The sequence below is a fragment of the Capra hircus genome, chromosome 6, assembly GCF_001704415.2.
Source record: "Capra hircus breed San Clemente chromosome 6, ASM170441v1, whole genome shotgun sequence".
Taxonomy (NCBI): domain Eukaryota; kingdom Metazoa; phylum Chordata; class Mammalia; order Artiodactyla; family Bovidae; genus Capra; species Capra hircus.
Window position 1 is genome coordinate 115,916,304 of NC_030813.1, and position 21,543 is coordinate 115,937,846.

General features: G+C 60.6%; 1 protein-coding gene across 7 annotated transcripts in view; it reads left to right on the forward strand.

Moving 5' to 3' along the window:
• The window catches only part of WHSC1 (Wolf-Hirschhorn syndrome candidate 1), a 76,883-nt gene that overhangs the window by 47,482 nt on the left and 7,858 nt on the right, over window positions 1–21,543 (forward strand). For 4 of the 7 annotated variants that reach the window (XM_018049816.1, XM_018049814.1, XM_018049813.1 and 1 more), the window contains 11 exons: window positions 2,999–3,143; window positions 5,202–5,320; window positions 7,291–7,372; window positions 8,421–8,545; window positions 17,223–17,354; window positions 17,442–17,565; window positions 17,959–18,159; window positions 18,864–19,043; window positions 19,317–19,473; window positions 19,598–19,803; window positions 20,556–20,659. In XM_018049816.1, coding sequence (XP_017905305.1) covers window positions 2,999–3,143; window positions 5,202–5,320; window positions 7,291–7,372; window positions 8,421–8,545; window positions 17,223–17,354; window positions 17,442–17,565; window positions 17,959–18,159; window positions 18,864–19,043; window positions 19,317–19,473; window positions 19,598–19,803; window positions 20,556–20,659 — 1,575 coding nt within the window. Of the gene's footprint in view, window positions 1–2,998; window positions 3,144–5,201; window positions 5,321–7,290; window positions 7,373–8,420; window positions 8,546–10,818; window positions 15,690–17,222; window positions 17,355–17,441; window positions 17,566–17,958; window positions 18,160–18,863; window positions 19,044–19,316; window positions 19,474–19,597; window positions 19,804–20,555; window positions 20,660–21,543 lie in introns of those variants that run through there. The other 3 variants (XR_001918223.1, XM_018049817.1, XM_018049818.1) reach the window with 3 other exon arrangements.

A 21,543-nucleotide genomic window follows, 5' to 3' on the forward strand; every position in this document is an offset into this window, starting at 1 on the left:
GAGAGCGCCGTGCTGCCTGCAGTGGCCTGAGCCCTCCGTCACGCGCTTTGCTCGCTGGTCTGTGCGCTGCAGGCTTGGGTTGCCCTGCAGCCCTGGCTCCTCCTGGAGTCCAGCTCCTGGGCTGAGGACTCCCCGAGTCCCGCTCCTCCTGAGGCAAGAGACAGGAGCGTGCAGGACGCAGGTCCAGTGGGCAGAGGCCCCTGCAGGGACCAGGGCGGGGGCGTGGTCCCCAGCAGCCGAGCGGTGCCCGCACGTGGCTTGCAAGCCTCCCACGAGGAGAGTTAGCTTACGGCGCCAGTGCCCGTGGCGCTTTGACCTGCTTGTTTCGGCTGTGGGGGCCTTAGCTGCGCGCGCGGGCGTCTGGCCGTGGCGCACGCTCAGCAGTCGTGCAGCTTGGGCTCAGTTGTGCTGTGGCCTGCGGGGCCTCAGCGCCCAGACCGGGGCCTGAGCGCCCGCCCCCCGCACTGGACGGCAGGTTCTGGGCCGCCAGACCACCGGCCGAGGCCCCAGGGCCTGAGCGCCCGCCCCCCGCACTGGACGGCAGGTTCTGGGCCGCCAGACCACCGGCCGAGGCCCCAGGAGGAGTTTTATTAGCAGATGCTCCCAACACAGTTCCTGACTTTTAAAGGGTCTCTTCCTGCTTCACCTGCCCGATTTTTACAGCTCCTTTAGGGGGTGCCAGTGTCTCTGTCTCGGTTCTTTGGATGAATATTTGTATTGGGCGCCTGTTGCTTTGTGACAGGTCACCTCGAAACAGAGTGGCCTAAAACAGCCACCTGTGCTGATGATCTCAGAGGCTGTGGGTCGGGACTTTGGGAGCAGCTTGGCCGGGCGGTTCCGCCTCAGCGTCTCTCGTGAGGTCACTTTAAGATGTCAGCTTGGTGGGGCTGTGTCACCTGAGGGCTGGACTGGGGCTGAGAACCCTCCCCAAGGTGCCACATCCTGGTGCCCGCGGGGCCTCCATCCCTCGCCAGGTGGCCTCCCCAGTAGATGTGTGTGTGTAGCGGCGGGGGGTGGGGGGGTGTGCCATCACAGCAGGAGGCCAGCCCCCCAGCAGGTGGTCCCCGGGTCAGGGTGGAGGCTCTCCTCGCCCTGGACTCGAAGTCTTGGGGCCCCTGGAGCATTCTTGGGAGTCTCGGATAGCAGGAGGCTCTCCAGGGCGCACATGTGTGGAGGCTGAGGACGGGAGAGCCTCTCCAAGGGGCTTCTGGGGTCTCAGGTTGTGCTGTGAGCTCGTGGGTACCTGGCTTTCCGTGTCTCCTTTTTCCAAGGAGGGGAAGGTCTCCATGACCATGACGGAGGGGCTGGGCGAGGGGACATGAGCTGCAGACCCCGCCCTTGCTGCCCGTCCTGGTGCTGAGGAGGGGCAGGGGTTGCCCTGCCCCTGCTGAGCCTGCAGGGCCCCAGGCAGCAGAGGGCCGAGCTCGGCTGCGGGGCAGAGACCCTCAGGGAGGCTCCCCGGCCTGAGATGCTCAGGGGGGCGCCCTCCTTTCTCTAGACGGTCTAGAGGGAGCAGAGAGCAGGCTGAGAGGGGGCCTGGGAGGAGGCTGGGGGGGTGGGGTCGGCGGGCTGTGTGCCCTGCCGCTGCTCCACGGGTAGGTGAGGGCAGGCCGGTGGTACCGTCTCCCATTGAGCTTGCCGGCAGCCCTTCGGTTCCCTGAGTCCATCAGTGTATGGCGGAGCCCTTCCTGAAGCGTCTTCTGGAGCCTGCTCCCACTGCGCTTGGTCTTGACTCGGCTGTGGAGGTCTTCCTCTGGGACGACCGCTGTCTTTCCAGCTCCGAGAGAGGCCTGCCTACCCTGCCTGCCTCCTCCCAGTGGGCATCTGGCCCGGGCCGGGCTCTGCCCAGTGGCTCCCTCCTCACCTTGCGCCCAGACTCCGTCCGCTGCACTCCCGGGCTGGCCCGCCCCTGCCCCACGCGGCTGGCTCGCTGGGGAGGTCGTGGCTGCTGGTCTGGGGCATTCTTGTGTCTGAGGTGGTTTATTCCAGCAGGGCGATGGTCACCGTGGAGCGCGCCACACTTCAGGCCCATTGCCAGCACGTTTTCATGACCAGCCGTGTTTGGTGAGGCTGGCGCGGCGGCCCCTCCTCCCGTAGCCAGGCCCCACAGCAGTGGGGGGTGTGGGGCGGCAGGGGGAGCAGGCTGGGGCCGGCTTGACCAACGCCTGTCACCCCTGTGGCAGCTGTGCTGGGTGGTGTCCTTGTGAGCCAGTAGGCAGAGTGAGCGGCCGTTGCTTCACTGACCTGCAGCGAGGCCTGACTGTTGGCCTGCCGGGGGTGCCCTGGCCACTCTCAGCATTTGACAGCGTGGAGTCACTGCCTGGCCCCTGAGCTTCTGTGCCGGGTAGGCTGGGGCTGCTCTGGCCACGTGCGTCGGCCTCCCTGTTGTCGGTGGGCCTCAGCACGGGGCACACAGACACGCGCGGAACCTCGGAGGGGCAGAGTGGTGCCCGCGGGATGGAGGGGCCATGGCCCTGCCCACCTGCCCCACCCCTCGTCACGGGGCGGCAGAGCCTCCTCACCGCCGGGGCGCACAGCATGGGTGGGGGCTCCTGGAGGCCTTGGGAAGGGGCTCCCCGGGGCGCTGCAGGGCCGGAGTGCTCTGCACCCCTGCTCCCGGGGGCCGCGGCCCCTCGGCCTGCTCGGCACCCTCCAGGCGCACCCCGGGAGGGCGAGGCTGGTGCCACAGTGAACACGCCGGCCGGGCCTCACCTGCACACCCAGGGGCGTTTCCTGCTGCCGGCTTCTGCAGGGTGCTGGGACGCCGTCCGGCGCCCGTCGTCGGCTGATGTGGGGAAGGTGCACTCTTCTCTTTCATCATTTATCATTTCCTGCGTTTGTGCAGAGACAGTTGACTCACTTCCACCAGCCCTGATCTCAGTGAGTTACGACGTCAGGCAGACACTGCTTTCCTTTGGCGCTCTTCTGGGACGCGGTTCCAGGACGCGGCGATGAGTGTGCCTGTGGCGACCTTCCTAAGCCCCTCCTGTGCCCGCAGGTGGTCGCCGAGCACCCGGACGCCTCTGCCGAGGAGATCGAGGAGCTGCTCGCCTCGCAGTGGAGCATGCTCAACGAGAAGCAGAGGGCGCGCTATCACACCAAGTTCGCACTCGCAGCCCCGCCCCCGTCCGAGGAAGACTCTGGTAACGGCGCCTCTGTGCCCGCGTCCTCTGCCGGGCCTGCGCAGCGCCTCGCGGTCATGATTGTCGCCAGAGCCGCGCGGTGGGCGTGTGGGGGAGGCAGGCAGCCTGTGTGGCCTCCAGGGCCAGAGGCGCGCCTGACGGGCCGGGGTCACACTCCTTGGGGCAGGGCTGTGGGCTTGGGAGCTCCCCGGGTGAGGAGGCTGGCCGTGGCCTGGCAGTGGGTGTGGGCAGCCTCTGGCTGTCACTGTGAATAAACACAGTGCCCCTTCGCCCTGGGCACTGGTAAGAGGAGGGAGGCTTCACACTGAGCTTGGGGACACGTGTGACCACCTCAGCTGTGCCGTCTGCATGCTGGACGCCACGGTGGGGACTGACGCCCATGATGTGGACATAGTGGACGTGTTCGGGCGTCAGTTGAAAATGCAGAAGAGGCCTGCGTCTCTTGAGGCTCGCCTCTGAGGCACTTTGGAGAGGCCAGGTGTAGGGCGTGCGCGCGGGGGCCAGAGGCCAGCTCAGGAGGAGGGCGCCACTCGCCTGTGTGCCCCAGTGACCCCACCCTGGTTGGTGGGCTCTCGACCCCACAGCCCCGTCTGATGACACCAGAAGTAAACGTCACTCGTGTGTGCAGGGTGGATTGCAGATGCTACAATTCAGAATAGGAGGGTGTTTAGGATTTGTGTATTTTTTTTAAAAGGCAGAAGTTTACTAGACAGCTCATCAGTCTGTTAACTCTAGGAAAGTGTCCCTTTTCAGTGACTGCTGGTTTAAGAACAGGTGGGAGTCACTGAAGCCAGAGTCTCCTCTCCCCTGAGGAGGGTGACCTGACCGTCTGCTCTGTCACCGAGGGCCGTCTAAGTAATTGGCAGGCGCGGCCCCTGCCCCTGGGACGTCTGGTGTGTGTGCTCTGCCGGCCTCGAGCCCTCCTGCGGGCACCACGGGGCGGACACCCAGGACTCCAGGCCGGGCCGCGGTGCCCGCTGTCTGTCTTGTTGGTGCCGGGGTTCACAGGTGCCCCTCCTGCTTGTTTCTGTGAGAGACAACCTGGCAAGGGGAGAGCCGCCCTTGACGGGGAAGGACAGTGACTCCACCTCCCCGGGGGCTCTCTGCCTGGCGCGCAGGTCCTGAGGGGGTCCTGGCAGCTCAGGCCAACCTTGGCCCTTGCTGGTTACGGTCGGGCAGCAGCTCAGCAGGCCCCACCAGCCACAGCTCTGCGGGCCTCTCCTGGTGTTCCCTGAGGCCAGCTGGTGCTGTGTTGGCCCAGAGCTCAGCGAAGGCCGGTCTGGGTCCAGCGCTGGAGAGGCCAGCGCTCCAGCGTGGTTCTCCGCGAGCACTGTCGGGCCTGCACGTTGAGCAGGGCCTCCGGACGCAGGGGCCTGAGCCTCTGGCCACTGCACCCCGTGGCCCCGGCAGGGCTTGAGGGCGACAGTGCCCTCCCATGGGATGCTGGAGGGAGGCAAACAGTCCAGGGGGAAACCCTGAACCTCCGTGATGCGGTCCTGCACGTGCAGGCCCCGGGTTTGCATTGAGTGGGCCTTGGCGTGCCCAGATGAGCCCCCTAGACCTGCGCTCTCCGCTTAAGCCGTGCCTCCCGGTCAGTGCTGTTCGGACCCCTCGAGTTTCGGGTCGGGTGGTCTCCCTGGGGACACCTGATGTGCACAGTCCACAGGCGTGTAGAAGGTGCTTCATTTGCAGATGGGCGTGGAGGGTCCTCCTTAAGCTGCTTCTTTAAAGAGCTGTGTTAAAAGTAGCAAGTCGTTTATATTTTTAAAGTTCGACTTAAATTCCACTAGTCTTTGAACGTAAGCGAAGGATTTTGTGAAAACCCTGGGTACATTGACGCTATGTAACAGATAGCAGGGTGTTTGCCCCCTGGGCGCGATCGGGGTTTCTGCTCGCCATGGGGGACACGCCCAGAGCTCCACCTGTGACCCTTGGGGAGCAGGGTTTTGGGGGGGCTGTCACAGCCGGACCTGCACGTGCGCGCGCCGGGCGGCTGCTCGGCGCCCCAGAGGGCGGCTTGTGGGAGGGTTTCACGTCAGTCTCCATCTGCATCCCAAGGTAACTTCAGTGGGAAGAGAAGGAGCCGCGCGAAGAGGACCCAGGGCCTGAGCGGAGACGCTGAGGCTGAGGAGGCCCCCAGGAAGAGGCTTAGGACCGACAGGCTCGGCCTGCGGAAGGTAGTCGCACCGGGCCGGGCTGAGGGGGGGGTCCTTGGGGAGCTCCTTTCCGGAGGCTGCTGAGCAGAGCACGCGTTTGTCTGCCAGGGGATTTAGCAGGTCTGAACACTGAGTAACACTGGGTGTTTTTGAGTCAGCAGAATCGCATGTTTAAAGTGACTCTTCAGTGAAGACTGTATCAGTCCGCGTGTAAATAGCGAGGTGGCAGGTGAACGTCAAAGTCCGCTCTCTATGTTATTCTTCAGGAAGTTGAAATATCCATTAAAAATGGGTTTTATGAACTCATCCCGTTGGTTGGTAATTCATATAACTGTCTATGTAATCAGGAATGCTAAGCAGGCTGCGCAGACCAGTGTGATGCAGCGACAAGGCGCCGATGTAGAGGCAGCGCCAGGACCTGCTCTAGCAGGGCCCGGTGGTATCCAAGGCAGGGCTGACCTGGGGCCTGGAGGAACACGGAGCTGACCGAGGCTCCAGTCCTCGGGGAGCCGGGCCTGCGTGTCGGCATTGGTGCCCGTGTGTGAGGAGCACACAGGCTCTGCCGGGCGCTCTGTGATGGGACCCGGGGAGTGTTGTCATGAAGCGAGATTAGGCTGAGCGTGTTTATCTAACGATAGTTCTTCCAGGGTGGTTGTGCTCTGGTGTATCATTTTGAATGTAACTTTAAACTGCCTTTTTTTCGCTGTGCTGTGCACCTTGTGGGGTCTTTTCGTGGTGGGATGTGAGATCTTAGTTCCCTGACCACGGATTGAACCCAGCCTCCTGCAGTGGGATAACCAGCGGACTGCCAGGGAATTTCCCAAACTGTCTTTCACTGATGTGAATTGAGAAGTTGTTCTTTTTATTGCTTCATTTCAAAGAATGGAAAACAAGTCTCATGTGTCGCTCAAGCACAGAAGTGTAGCCTCCGCATCATCTGTCTTGTTTCTTTAAAGGTGTCTTTGCAGTTCAGGGGAGCAGGCGGGCCCCGCCCTGTTCTTTTGGCTCGGAGAGCACTGTTCCGAGGCCCTTGTTGGCTCCCGCAGTGAGCCAGCTAATGACCCAGGTGACCCCCGCGCTGAGCCGCCGGTGTCCAGTGACTGCGGCCTGGGCTGAGGGACTCCTCCAGCTGCTGCCTTGGAAGTGGGCCTTCACTGGCAACCACGAAGACACTGGTTGCTTTGGAATATTTGTATAAATCATTTACCTGAAAGTGTGACCCCAGACATTTGAAATATCAAAATTCATATTGAGTAGCTAGATAGAAACTCGCTAACTAGCAGCTCAGGAAATAGCGCGTGCTCTTAAAGAGGGCTGGTGCTGGCTCGGCCTGTGAAGCTCCCTGAGCCGCACCGTCTGCAGTGACCCCAGTGTGCCCCGAGCACAGGCGGCCAGGGCGCGAGCTGTGTGCTGCGCCTGCCGCTGGGCCCCAGGCGGGGTGCCCTGGAATCGGCAGCCTCCTGAGGGGCGGCAGGTGGTCTGGGGCAGCGGCGCCACAGTGCTGTCCAGGCCACGGTGTTCGAATTTGAACACTAGACGCATGTTCGTGATGCTTTTTGAAATTCTTTTTTGCTGTTGCGTTGTGAAATGGGCTTTTTGATGGTCTCTGTGTGTGAGCTTTATCTGGAGCTGGTCTCAGAACTGGGAACCATCAGTGAGAGGGTGGAGTTATCCCTGGCTTGCCCTCAGCGGGAGGGTGGCTGCCTCTGAGCCAGTCTGCTCCAGTCCGAGGTCAGGGTGGGCAGTGCACTGAGGAGGCTCCCCCCTACAGGAGGCTCTCCACATGCGTGGGATGGCGGGGCAGGAGATCGGCCCCTGTGAATGGAGAGGGGCTGGTGGGCAGCCACATGACGCCTGTGCGGAGCGTGTGTCCACAGGAGCGGTGCAGCTTTCCAGCCCCGTGTTGGTTCCCATTGGAGACTTTCTTTCATTCTTTGCTTTTTCGTTGTTCTTCCCTCCTTCCCTCTCTCTCTCTTGTTTTTTTGTGACAGAGAGAGGCGATCACTGATAAAGCAGCCCGCACGAGCTCCTGCAAGGCCCTCGAGGCGGCGTCCTCGCTGAAGAGTCAGGCAGGTAATGTGGTCAGCACCGCTGCCAGGCCCCCGGGCTGGGCCGGGGGTGCAGCGCCGGCCCTGTCCTTGGGGAGCCTCCCTACGGACGGCGGGTGAGCGGGAGGCCGGGCCTGCAGGCTGAGCTGGGAGGAGGCGCCCGTGCTGGCGGGGCCCTTGGCTGTGGAGGGAGGTTGCCGCAGTGCTCGGCCACTGCTCACCCAAGTCGCTCTTCCGACTTCTGCTCGGCTTTATTGTCTTCAGTTTTGAGCTATATTTGAAAGGTGATTCAAATCAGAAATGTCCAGGCTTGTGACTTGATGGTGCGAGCTGTTGCGGTAAATTCCACTGTGTTTAGTACCCAGTTCTCCATGCGTATTTGCTGAAGTGAGAGTGATGACTGATTATCTCTGTTGTACGTGTTGAAGAAACTAGCTTAAAATATTTGGGGAAAATAGCTGTCAAAGCAATAAAGGGGAACAGGCCGCCACTTTTTTACCTTTTCATTAATTATGTTTTGATGTATCTGTCTGAAGAATGCTTACCATCTCCAAATCTTAATTTAAAAGGAAAATAAAATTCAGAGTAAGAGAAGATTAAAAGTGGCTCTTTTCCTTATTTTCCATAAAGAACTATACTGGTGTTTAAAAGTTTAATTGAACAGACTTTTTTTACAAAAGCAAAACAGGTATTTGGAAGTAGTTTGAACAGAGTGGATATTTGAGGATAGAATTGATACTTTGGAGTGTGATAGTGGTATTGTAGTTGCATTGACTGCCTTATGTTCAGAGATGTTCTAAACTTCTTGTGGGTGAGATAATCTGTCTGGGCTTGGCTGTGGAGAAACGGGCAAGGGGGCTGGCACCAGGTGTGGGTGGGCTGGCGAGGCCCAGGCTGAGCTTTGGGCCGTTCACCGCCCAGCTCGCCAGCCCTCATTGTCCCATAGCGAAGAGTTAACGCCCAGAAAATTCGTCTTTAGAAATTCAGTTACTAAAGGGGTACTTTGAAAGCAGGAGGGAGATTGAAGGTTTAAGGTTTCAAACTTTATTTTATAAATCAAAATTATCTTACAGCCACGAAACACCTGTCTGACGCCTGCAAGCCCCTGAAGAAGCGCCACCGGGCCCCGGCAGCGGCCGCCGCCACCCTCACCTTCAGCAAAAGCTCGTCTCCTTCCGCCTCCTTAACTGAGCACGAGGTAAAATCTTAATGAGGGTGGTCAACACTCGCTCACAGGCAGGCTGTGTAGTTGCCCACGCTGAGGTGTGGTGGAGGTCAGGGCTGATGAGTGGGAGCTGGGTTCTCTGGGCTGCGTGTGTTTCATAGAGGAACACGCGCCCGGTGTGTGGTGCACAAGCGTGGCCGCACTTCAGTGTGGATGCATTTCATTGTGCTTGGAATCTGTCTTCAAGATGTTGGTCTGTGATGTTCCGCACGGTCCTGACCTGACCCCATGTCGGCAGACTGCCTGCGCCTCGGGCAGCCACCCCCAGGGAAGGCGGGCTGCGGTGCCCAGGCCCTGTGCGTCTGTGGCCACGGGCCTCCAGCTTCATGCTTAGCCTGGAGTGTTGTTCGGTGCTCGATGGCGAGGTGAGTCAGGATTGCCGTGGCTGTGGCCCTGCTTTGTGGGCCTGGCGGCCCGCGCTGTGCACAGAGCTGCTGGAGGCTCTCGCTCCGCGGGCCGTGGTACCACAAGCACCGTCCAGCCTGCCTCTGTGTGGCCAGAAGCAAAGCGGAGGCAGCCTCCAGTGGAGGTCTGGTCTTTTCCTGTGCAGAGGGAGGTTGGGATTCCCAGTTTCAGGACTGCCCAAGGAGCTTATTTTCAGGTTGAAGCGTCTGGTTACCTTGATCCCTGTGGTCCTTTCCTTGTGGTGGACATGAGTCCTGTCTCTAGAACATCTTTGAAGAGACGTTCACCTTGGGCTGTTTCGGACAGGGTTCTGAGGCAGCAGGTGGGTCAGGAGGGGGCACTGCTGGCGTGGCCTCCACCGTGGGCTGTGGTGGGGACGCTTGGGTGCCCGTGCCCGTTAGAGGCGGGCAGGCCTTCTGAGCCGAGGGCTCTGCTTGCACTCAGGCCGGTGGGCAGCCGGGGGAGTGCAGGGCCAGGACGGTGCCCTGCAGGCCTGTGTGGGCTCCCTGCCGTTGAGCCAGCGCAGGTGGCAGTCTTTCTCCAGGCATGGCAGTAGCCTGCCTCGCTGGGCCCCGGAGCTGACTGGCACGCGGAGAGGCAGGCTCCGCACAAAGCTCTCTCCTGTTGTTCTTGTCCACATACCCTGACGTTAAGCAGAGGGAGATGTGCAGTTCTGGAGAAGAAGACAACGCAGGCTTCGGTTCTGTAGGCTGTCTTCAGTCAGCTGTTTTGTTAAAGAACTTTCTAATGAATTTTTCTGGTTTGATACTTTGGCTCACTTGTTTGGTGGAGTTTTTTTACTTCTACTGTTGAGAGATACCATCAAAGAAATGCACAAGGCCAACGAGGTCTCGTCTCCTGTTCCTTGTAGTGAGACATGTGGGTCAGAGGTGCGGACCTGGAGCAGTGCCCCAGGCCGGTGGGCGGAAGGGAGAACGTCCATCAGGGCCCCGGGTTGCTTTGGACCAGGGCGATCCTCTTCTCCCAGGCTGAGACATCTGGTCTGAGCTTGGGAAGACTAACGGAGCATTGTACAGTCATTAGACTTAATTGATTTTTAATTCTTTGGGACTTCAGAAGTAGATAGGTTATTAAATACCTATATACTGTGTATTAAATACATTGAGATGATACACGCATACACCTTTGCATCTTGAAGGTGATACATAGATTCCATGGTGTGCGTTCTGTCCCTTACATGAAAACATTTAGATCACCAGGCTTTCTCTGTCAGCCGTTTCTGTGCAGCATATGTGAATCTCACATTAGAATTCATTTTTACAGAAGTGGACTGTTTATTAAACTTCACTCTAGGTGAGCTGGAAGGCCTGTCTGCTTCTGTGCTAACACTCCTGAACTCCAGTGTGCAGTCCCAGTGTCTGCTGGGCTGAGTGCCTTTCTAAGCGCAAGAGGCAGTGCAGTGTGTAAAGAAACCCTCCAAGCCTCCAGCTCCAGCTCCAGGGGGCCCTGGGTGGCCACCGGCCTGCGGCTGGCAGGGCTCGGGCTGGCCCCAGCCGGGCGGGCCACATGCCCTTTGCGTGTTCCTAGTTTCCCCTTTCACTGCCATTGTTACAATGAGGAGCTCTCAGAGGGTTGGTGTCCGCAGACGTTCCAGGGCCTGCTGCGGTCTAAACACCTCTCAGACAGGTGTGTGTGGCCGGCCAGGCTCACAGCAGAGGGGCCCTTCCGTGGCAGCGCTGCGTCTGCGGGAGGACAGAGGAGAGCCACACGCTTGCATGGCAGAGGCCTGGGAAGAGTCAGTGTGTATAAGTGTTCTGTGACTGCGTTTCTTGTTCCCTCAGTAGAGCAAACTCTCGTTTCTTTCACCTTCATGGTAACAGCCTTTGTGGGAGCCACATCAGCCAAGCTGGATCTGATCGCGGCTGCTCTGCGCTGCGCTTAGCATGCCGTAACTTTCCGAGACGTCTGCTGCAGGCCGCGTGTCGTCATGCAGACCCAGCGGCACCCTCTCACAGGCAGTCACGGAAGACGTGTGACAGTCTGTTTTTACTGGTATTAATAACACACACAATGAAGAAAACATAACAAATTTTAAGACCAAGGTAAGATACCTAATCAAGGCCATTTAACCAGTCACATTCATCTCATAACAGAAACACGTTCATATCCAGTGGTCGAAAGGGTGCCCTTGGTCAGGGGCTGTCCTGGGCCTGAGACGAGGACAGGACACTGAAGGGGCTCATCCTGTTAGAGGTCGTTTTTCTCCTCTAGTCCATAACTTTCTGAATTTTTACTGAAAACAATGTCAGCATCTGTACCTTCCGAAGCAAAGGACAAGCGGCACACTCTAGAGAGCCCCGGTCGCCTGTCCTCCTCCCAGTGGAGCGCGCTCAGCCCTGCAGGCGGCAGAGCGGTCGCCAGCATAGAAGGCAGGAGGACTCGCGACTCTCTTTTTTACTAGGCAGTTTACTGTGGCACTAGCTGTAGTGGATTTATAGGGAATCTGTCGCTTGCAACATCGCTGTGAGCCGTTCAGTCTCCCGATTCAGTGCCCGTTCTCCGGGCGTCCCGTCGCCAGGCCACTCACACCCACCGCTCCCTCGGCTGCGCTTGTGGAACACGAGCTGCCACATTAAACGCCTCCGTCCCGGGCGGCCGCCTGGTGTGCCCCGGGGGCCACGTGCCTGCGTGGTCGGGAGAGGCCTCCGTGCCCGTCGGCTCGTGGGCGGGGGGGCTCTTCACGCTGCCAGGCGCATAGCACTCGACTCCAGCTGAGCAGACGCTCCAGACGTGCTTCACGTTTAACGAGAGCTTCCCGCTGACACGTGTGCTCTAGGCCGTCAAGCGATGCACCGCACGTGAGACACTCGGGGTGCCCGGCGCCTTGCGAGGGCCTGGCGGTCCGCTGCTGTGACAGCAGTGGTCATAAGGATAAGGAAGTCGTCGTCACTCCAGTTTTACCCAGAAGTATAGAGTTTGCTTTGGCATGCAGAGTGGTCCTCGGGACTGCAGTGGACCCAGAGGCGGCACGTGCCGGGCATGGCCCCGCCTCAGGTGCGGCCTGCGGCTGGCTGGTGACCCTGCTTGGACACAGTGGGACGTGGGCCTCCAGGGTGGCCACGGTCATGCCGCTCCTAAAGGGATGGTGGAGGGGTCCCCAAAACCAGTCACTAAATTGCAAAATGTCAAAAACCAGTGGGGCAAGAATGACCTAGTCCAAAAAGCCACTACCCAGGGTAAAACTCCCTCCTGGAAGGCCTGGGACAGGAGTGAAGAGGCTCATGCGGAATGATAGCTTGAGGAAGTTTGAGCTGTAGACGGCCCGCCAGCGGCCAACACGTGGCAGGTAGGGTCGGAGTGGGCCACAGACGAGCCTTCCTCTGATGGGCAGGATCGGCGTGCCCCACGAGCAGCTTGGAGTCTGCATCCGCAGAGTGGGGAGGGGAGGGTGCACGGGGCAGGTGTGAGGGCACGTGGTGAGCCTCAGCTGGGCAGAGAGGCTGGGACGTCGGGAGGGTGGCGCGCGGGAAGCGCAGCTGTGTCTGCATCGTTCTGCTCCGGGCGCAGTCTGTTTTGGGGTGCTGGGGGAGCCGGGCTCCCCAGAGGGCGTTCTGGCTTCTGGAGGAGCTGAGTGGAAGGGGCTCCAGCTTGGAGAGGGCTTAGGGACGGGCGGCAGTGTGCGCGGAGTGCAGGTGGGCTGGCGCTGGGTGGCGTGGGCGGTCCTCACTTGCTGAAGTCAGTCATGCTGTTCGTTTCTGCCTGTTGCTGAGGTGAGTCTGGTTACGCTGCTTACAAGGTCCCTGCCGTGACCACCCCTCCACTCCCTACACCTGCGCTGGCAGAGGAGGAGGCCAGAGGTGGACGCGTGTCTGGATGTCCCGAAGTTGAGGTTGTGGCCATTCCAGAAACGCAGGGCCCCTCTCCATCCGCAGGCTGCCTCTCTTCTGCCTTTCCGTGAGGCGCCCTCGTGGGGGTTAGGGGAGGGTGCATCTCGCCACCCCCAGCATCTCATGTCGGTGTCCTCCCAGCTGAGGGCGAACACACAGCAGAGGCCGCCTCTCGCACGGCGTGTGCGCCCCACCCCCACCCCTCCAACTTGGGGCTTAGACTGCCCCCCGAGTGGTCTCTGGGAGGCCCAGCGCTGTGGTCTTCATGGAAGTCCATGCAAAACCTAGGAACGTTCCAGGCGGAGTGCTTCAGGTCCAGGATGGGGGGCAACGGTGGCCAGTTCAAAAGGTCTGGTGGCCAGGTCTTGGATGGGAGTAGCTGGACGCAGCGGAGGAAGGGCAAAGGAGGGGAGGCCCGCCACCCCTGGGCCTCTGGGCCCGGCTGGTCGCCTGGGCACAGGACTGGGGACATGTGAGCCTGGCCAGACCGGGGCGGCTCTCACGCCCAGCGAGTCTCAGAGATGGTGTGAAGAAGGAAACTCAGACTGTCAGTTAGCATCTAGATCCAGAAACGTGAAAGGTGCCCATGTATGAGCTTAAAGTCAGGGTGCTCTCCCCAGAGACGGTTGTGAGTGGACGTTGGCCCCACTGTGGCAGACGGGGTGCTGAGCTTTGTCCCTTTCAGTAGCCGTGTGAGCGCTGTAAGTGTGGCGCATCCTCCGTTGGCTGGGCAGTGCCAGCTTGGCGGGCGCTTCTGGAGGGCTCAGACAGGGGAGTGCAGCCCACATGGGCAAGAGAACATCCCTTCCCCAGACGAGAGGGGGCGGCGGACACGATCACTGTGGTTTCGAGAATTGACTTGATTGACTTGGCTTCCTTTGCATTCGGCTTCTAACTTCCCAGCTTCTGAGACACGTCTGTCTCCTTTACATATCATTTCACTGTTAAGTTCTGGTTAGGGATTTGTGTGTGGTTAGACTGGATGAGAGCTGCCTTGACTCAGTGTGAAGCTAGCATTTATGCTTTTAAAATCAATAGTTTCACCACCTCAGCTTTTAAAAATCTGTGAACAGAAGTAATTTCTGAGGACTCAGTTTATCTATTAGATTATGAACTTAAATTACAGTTTTTTTGTTGAAAGAGTTGTCTTATTACAAAAGGCTTCTCAAAGTGCTCTCAAACCTGTGATTGGCTTTCAGTGTTTTTCCCAAGAAGCATGTTGACTCCCGTATGTTTTAGACTTTTGGTCAGTAAAGTTGATTTTCATCCTTTTAAGTACTGTGTTTGCTCTTTTACCTGGAATATGAGAAGTCACGACTGGTTTACTTGCCAGTGATGAAGGGTTGGCCATCTTCCTCAGGTAGCTAACCATGTTAGACCCACGCTTATGGTTTTCTCTGGCCTTGGTGTCTGTGTGGGGTCTTTGCACATAATTCTTTAGTGCGTGTTTGGAAGCGTGTGCTAACCGGTTATTCAGGACACCTTGAACCTTGCAGAAATGACTGAAGTGGGTGGGGGGAGGGCAACAGTGGGGAGGGCTTGGTGGCTCAGCCTCTGCTGACAGCCGCCAGCCGGGCCTCCCCCGCAGCCCTCTCCAGCCCACTCTGCGGGTGGCAGCTGCTGGGAACACAGCTCGGACCACGCTTGCTTCACAGGACCTTGTAGAGACTCGTTTTCACCTGTGACCAGGGCCGGGGGCACCTCTGGGGGCTGCCGGGGCTCTGGGGGCCGCCTGGTCAGGTGGTGGTGTGAGGACAGGGCCAGGCTGTGCTCTCCCGGCTCAGACCTGGGCTCGGGGTGGTGAGGAACGGCCGTGTAACACATGTCCAATAACTTCTGTTTGCATTGTAGCACTTCAGGTGATGAATGACTAACGAATTATTTTAATTCCACCCTAATACTTCACTGTGATGTCAACTTGGAAGACCTGTTTGAGATTAGTCTTTTGGTTTTAAGCTTATAAAGCTCCCGGGCACAGGAGTCGTATCATTTGTCAACCCTCACCCTCTGTGAATGTGCGCCTAGTGGTCTGTTTTCCCCTTTACAAAAGCGTAACAAACAAAAAAGCAATGTTGGTTTATAGAACTGTGTTGTTCAAGGTCTGTAATTGTATTTAAACTGATGTAGTGTCAACTTGTGAAGGGATGTTTGTTAAAAGATTTGAACCGCACTGTGTAACGCTGTCCGAGCGTAGGGCCTGCTGGGAGCCCCAAGTCGCTTCTAGCAGTTGGGTCGCCTGTTCCCTAGGCGCACGTGTCCGTTGGTGTCTCGCTGACAAGGCCCTGGCACGCCTCGGAGACCGCGCCAGCCTGCAGGAGCCTGTCCCTGCCGCCGCGGGCCGCGGGGCGCGTAGGTAGCGGGTGTGCGTGGGGGGCGGCTGCGCCCACCGCCCGGCCCTGGGCGTCTCTGCCAGCGCCTCCTGTCGGATGTGGAGTCCTCCCTAGAGGTCGTAGCCTGAGAGTTGGGACTGTGTTGGGACCGTGCAGGTGAATGTGTCTCCGAGTAAGCCCAGCCCTGGTGCCCCGGAGGTGGAGCTGCAGCCGGAGCCGGTGCCGCCCGCTCCGCCCTCGTGCGTCAGACCCCGGCCGGCGCGGGGGCCGCAGGCGCGGGCGGGGGCGCGCTGGGATGCCCGCGGACCCTCCCCCCGCCACGGACTGCGCTGTTGGGGGGTCTGCTGCTGTGCGTGCACCTTAGCGCCCGGCAGAAAACGCGCCCGTGTGTCTCGAACATTTATACTCCATTCAGAAATATGTACTCCGTGTTAATTTCCTCACCCAGACTCTGTTAACTTAGGAACATCTCCGAGTGGAGACGTGCTCGCTTTCTCTGTAACCCTTAAATAAAAGGTGCTGTTCCTCCCTTGACCCTGGACTGGTCTGTGCTTCCTGTCTTTCTCTCCGTGCGTTTTTTCTTCTTTTTTTTTTAGATTTGCCGCAGCCTTGTCGAGGGGAGGACCTGGGCGGTGGGTCAGGCGCCGGGTTCGTCCCGTGAGCCTCCGTGAAGGCCCTCCCGTGGGTCGGTTCTCAGGCGGCCGCGTGGGGCCGGGACTGGGGGGCCGCTGCCCGCCTGCCGCCTGGCACCAGTACAGACCTGCCTGGGGCTCGCCCTCTGTGCCTCTGACGCACACGTCAAACGGGGTTTGCCCTCAGGGCGTTCTCCCGGCTGCCTTCTCTGGGGCACCAGTATGGAAGAGGAGGCGGTGAGCTGTAGGGAGGGCCTCGGGCAACAGTGCCCGTCCACGCCGTCTCCTTCCTGCGGGAGAAGGTGGGGAAATAAAGGGTACAGGCTGCTTTCTCTGGAGACGGGGCTCCGTCAGCCCTAGGCATGTGGCCAGGCTGGCACGGGGGCCCATGCCTGTCAGCTGCCCGCAGACGCCAGGCAGCCTGCACACCCCAGAGAGGTCAGCACACCTTAACTCTGGATTTCCAGTCAGCAGAAGCCCCTCTGTTGGTCAGGGGCCTTCCCTTCCGCTCCTCTCTGTCATCTCAGGGAGGTGAACCTGGGGAAGTAGCACTGATACCCAGAATTGGATGAACTGGCTGTGGGGTTTATTTTGTTTTGTTGGGTTTTTTTTTTTAAAAAGAAACGTGGCCAAGTTGAGTTTCTAGTTCTGTTTCTTGGTGAACAGCAAGCCTGGGGTCATAACTCCTTGTTGCTGCGGTTATTTCGGCGTCCAGGAAACTAGCTTATTACTTCTGCTCTGCTGAAAATTCGGTTTTCAGTGTTTATTTGCCTAACATCTGGTAAATACTAAATGTATTTTTTAGGCTTTAAAAAATTTCAATGTAAGGTTTCTGATTAAACATTTATTGGTTTCTATCCATAAAGATTTACTGTTGCTGATCTTGTGAGGGAAAGGCTGTGTCCAGCATCAGGAAGGGGCCTTCGCCCGCCTCTCCCAGACACTGCCCTACCCCCTGGCCCCTCTGCAGGGAGGAGGCTGTGGGCCGGGGCGGGCGGGGCTCTTGGTCAGTTACTGGGCGGCACGTCCGGACGACAGGCCCCTGCCCTGGGGGAGTGCGCGTTGTAGCCACGCGTCCCGAGCCGCTGCCCATCCGACCAGAGGCCCGCATCTGACACACTGTGTTGAGTGTGGACACGTCTCTCTTAGCCTAAGATCACTGACCCTTTATAGATCGGGTAAGAAAAGTCAAGCTCGTCGGCCCCACGCCTGTCCTCACTCGCCATGCAAGAGCAAACTGGGTTTTCACAAAAGTTGCTTCGTTTTTAAGGAACATGGCGAGAGGTGGCGCGCGCGCCCACGCACACCATGACCTGCACACCAGGCGGGGGGGCCGCTCCCCGTGTGTGCACGCGCGCAGCGGGCCCACGCCAAGGGGGAGCCGGCGGGGCTGCTGGCGGCCACTGTGAACTGTCGTCCGCCTCCTTCCTCCCAGGTCTCGGACGGCCCCGGAGACGAGCCCCCGGAGTCCCCGGATGAAAGCGCGGACGAAACCCAGACCGAGGCGTCCATCTCCTCTAAGAGGTCTGAGCGCGGGGCCACCGCCAGGAAGGAGCACGTGTGCCAGGTGAGGGCCGGGGCCGGGGCCGGGCGGCCTCCCTCTGCCGGGCCGGCGGGCGCGGGCACCGCCTGAGCCTCCGCCCTCTCCCCACAGCTGTGCGAGGAGCCGGGCAGCCTGGTGCTGTGCGAGGGTCCCTGCTGCGGCGCCTTCCACCTGGCCTGCCTAGGCCTCTCCCGCAGGCCGGAGGGGCGGCTCCTGTGCGGAGAGTGCACCTCAGGTACGCCGCCCCTTGCTCCGCCCCGCCCCGCTCTCCCCACCGCAAGGTCTCTGCCTCCCGGTTCGCTGCTGCACGGTCTGGGGAGGGGCGTGGACGGCCCATGAGGCTGCAGTCACCGCCCACCTCCTCTTCCCTGGCCGGGCAGAGGGTGTCGGTCCAGTTGGAGGAGCTCGCAGCGCCGGCTGTGGGTCGCCTCCCTGCGGAAGGAGAGGGGGTGTTTCTTGGAGGAGCCCCTCCCTGCAGCTGCTCGCCTGTTGGAGGGCGCAGCCCCTCCCGGGCAGCTGGTCAGACCCCCGCGGGCAGGGCCCCTCGAGGGCTAGAGGAGGAGCTGGTGCCTGCCCGAGCCGCGGCGGCTCAGCCCTGCTCTGCGCCCCCTCTCGCCCTGGCTGCCAGGGACCCACTCGTGCTTCGTGTGTAAGGAGAGCAAGAGTGACGTCAAGCGCTGCGTGGTGTCACAGTGTGGGAAGTTCTACCACGAGGCCTGCGTGCGCAGGTTCCCCCTGACGGTGTTCGAGAGCCGGGGCTTCCGATGCCCGCTTCACAGCTGCCTGAGTTGCCACGCCTCCAACCCCTCGAACCCAAGGCCCTCGAAAGGTGCAGAGAAGCTCCGTGTGGGTGTGACCAGATCCGAGCCATCGAGGGCGGGCGGGGTGGCAGGCTTGTCCCCGAGAGCTTTGCCCCGAGTGGGTTTAGATACCTGCTGTCACTGACTGGATGCGGGTGGGAGTCAGGGTTTTTCTTCCTGTTTCCCTTCTTCCTGCCCTAAATGTCACCCTAATGATTGCTGACTTGAGGAAGGGGGGCCTGAGCCCTTTTGACAGGTTCTGTTTGTTCCGGCTTTGATGGTCCTTCACGCGTGAGAGCCATATTTTCGGGTGCAGGCCCACCTGTATCGTGCCGCGTGGAGTCTGCTTCCTGACACCAGCTGTCGTCAGCCAGGGGCCTGCACTCCAGAGGGCGTAAGGCCATGTCTTGAGGTGTTGGGGGTCCCTGCTGGCGTGCACAGGGCAGCCCCCACGGGCCCCTACTGGGCCCCAGTGCCCAGCCTGAGAAACCCTGGTTGACCTCATTTTAGAAAACAGCATTAAGTGCTTGACGGCTTTCTGATACCTTATTGAATTACCACTGCCTTAAGGAAATGTGTCTTCACAACGCTAATGACACTCTTACCCTCCTACCCAAGCCCCTGTTTTCCTTCCGCTGCCCCCGGGTATTTCTGCAGCAGCGCTGTGAGCCTGCGGAGGCCCGGCCCCCCGGCTGCCCTGCTGAGGTGTGGGGTGTGGGCGTGTCCACTCCAGGTAAGATGCTGCGGTGTGTCCGGTGCCCCGTCGCCTACCACGGAGGGGATGCGTGTCTGGCAGCGGGCTGCTCGGTGATCGCGTCCAACAGCATCATCTGCACGAACCATTTCACCGCCCGGAAGGGCAAGAGGCACCACGCGCACGTCAACGTGAGCTGGTGCTTCGTGTGCTCCAAAGGTGAGCCCCCCGGCGCTGCGCACGCTCGGGGCTGGGCCAGGCTGTCCCAGGGCTGCGCGCCGAGGGCCAGCTGCGGCGCTTCTCCAGCTCTGTCTGCCCTCTTGCGGCCCGTGCTTGCCCACGTGGTCGCATTCGTGGTCTCTGAGTTAACCACGGTCGTGTCACAGACTCGGGATGGCTTTCGTGGTGGAAAGAAAGCGAGCTCCTGTGTGGCACAGACCCCGGGGGCCGGGGTGGTGGCTGGGGCGGGGGCTAAGGGCGCCCTCGTTGCAGGGGGGAGCCTGCTGTGCTGCGAGTCCTGCCCGGCGGCCTTCCACCCCGACTGCCTGAGCATCGACATGCCGGACGGCAGCTGGTTCTGCAACGACTGCAGGGCCGGGAAGAAGCTGCACTTCCAGGACATCATCTGGGTGAAGCTCGGGAACTACAGGTGGGGGAGGAGGCGCCCGCCCGCCGCGGTCACTGTCTTCTTTTCCTTTGCAGAGCTGAGCGCACTGAGATGCTGTCACTCTCTCTGAAGAGTCTGTGAACCCTGTTTTTAATATTTATAATAGATGGTGGCCGGCAGAAGTTTGCCATCCCAAAAATGTCCCCCCAAATATTCAGAAAATGAAGCACGAGGTTGGAGAGTTCCCTGTGTTTTTCTTTGGGTCTAAAGATTATTACTGGACGCATCAGGCGCGAGTGTTCCCGTACATGGAGGGGGACCGGGGCAGCCGCTACCAGGGGGTCAGAGGGATCGGAAGAGTCTTCAAAAACGGTACGGGGCTCCGCGGGGTCGGGCACGGTGCTTGGGGGCCTCTGCTAATGCGGACTTCATTTCCAGTGTTTGGTTTCTGTGGGAAACGCTGGACGCAGCATTCTCGTCTAGCTGTAGCTTAAGTCCTTGTGGATAGGTTTGCTGAAGCAGAGGGTGAGACGCGACATGTACTAGCTTCCCTAACACTGACTGCTGGCCCCCACTGGCATGCAATAGAGCTCCCACTTGCCTTTGTGTGAGCGGGAGCCCGCTGCAGTCGGTGGCTGCTGCACGAGCCCTCGGGGCTACCGTGCCCCGTCAGCAGCCACGCAGGCGCCTCCACCCCACCGCCGGTGGGGGCAGAGGGGACAGAGGGCTGGCCTCGTTTGGGGGATGCAGGGGTCAGGAAGGGCAGCACGTGAGGGCGGCAGGGCAGTGGGGCCCTGGGGAGGCGACCTGCCGGCCCGCCCGCCCCCGCTCCTGCACACGGCCCACCCAGGTTTCTCCAGGAGAGGTGGGCCGGGCAGGCGGCTGGGCAAGGGCAGGGTCAGCGCCCCTTGCCTCGAGGCCCTGCAGAGCCCCCCTGGTTCTTAAGCTGGCCGGCGGTCCTGCGCCCCTGTCTGCGTGGGTGCCGTGTGGCCTCCTGGTTTAGGGAGACTAGAGACAACGCTCGGCAGCGAGATGAAAGTGTAGACGAAGTCGTTAACGTGCAGGCCGTAACGGGTGGACGTATCTGTTCGCTAAAATCTTTCACTGGCACTTCATTGACTTAGCACTGCAAGAAGCTGAAGCCCGTTTCCGTGAAATCAAACTTCAAAGGGAAGCCAGAGAGACGCAGGAGAGCGAGCGCAGGCCCCCGCCCTACAAGCACATCAAGGTGACGGCTCGGGCGGGGGCGGGGCGCGCCGGGCGGGGCGGGGGGGGGGCGGGGCGCGCCGGGCGGGGGCGGGGCGCGCCGGGCGGGGCGGGGCTCCTCCTGCGAGCAGCCCTCCCTGGACAGCTGCGCCGGGCCTCCTAGGCCGGAGCGGGTGCTGCCACTGGCCACGTGTCCTCTATCTCGAGGCCAGGGTGCGGGCAGGGCTTTCGCGCAGGAGGCCTGCCCTCAGCCCGATGGTTAGCCGTGGAACCGCAGGGCTGGCCCGGCTGCCCAGAGCACGGCGCAAACGACAGGCCGTCCTCCTGAACCACGCTCGCTGCCACCAAGCCCAGATGAGAGGTGGTCAGCCCAGGCCACCCGACCCAGGAGGACCTTCTTCAGATGGTTCAGGGAGCGAGGGGGCGGGGCAGGAGCCATGTTCCCACGTGCTGCCAGCCGCGGCCCCGGGTGGGGCTGTGCCGCCAGGGTGGGCGCCCGGCCTCTGCCTCGAGGCAGGTCAGGGGCTCCGTCTTGGCTGCCCGTACCCGGGCCGTGGTCAGCGTCCGAGACGAGTGTGCATTTAGCCTTCACTTTAGGGTGAGTCCCCTGGAACAGAACTATGGGGGATCTGAGCGTGGTGCTGGGGTTCCCGAGGCTGTTCCAGCCCCTCCGGCCTGCCCCGCCCCGCCCCGCACGCGGGTGAGCAGGCGCCTCTCACCACGGCCTCCCGGCTCCGCTTCCGGGGCCCAGCCCCTCCTCCCCTGCCGCTTTCCTGGGCGTTTGCTCTGAGCTCAGGATGCCGGGGCTGCCCTGTCCCCTCCTCGTGCGCCTCTGTAGGAGAGCGTCCGGCGGCTCTTTGCCCCCCCCCCCCACCGGGGATTCCCTGAAGCGCGTGCCGCCGTGAG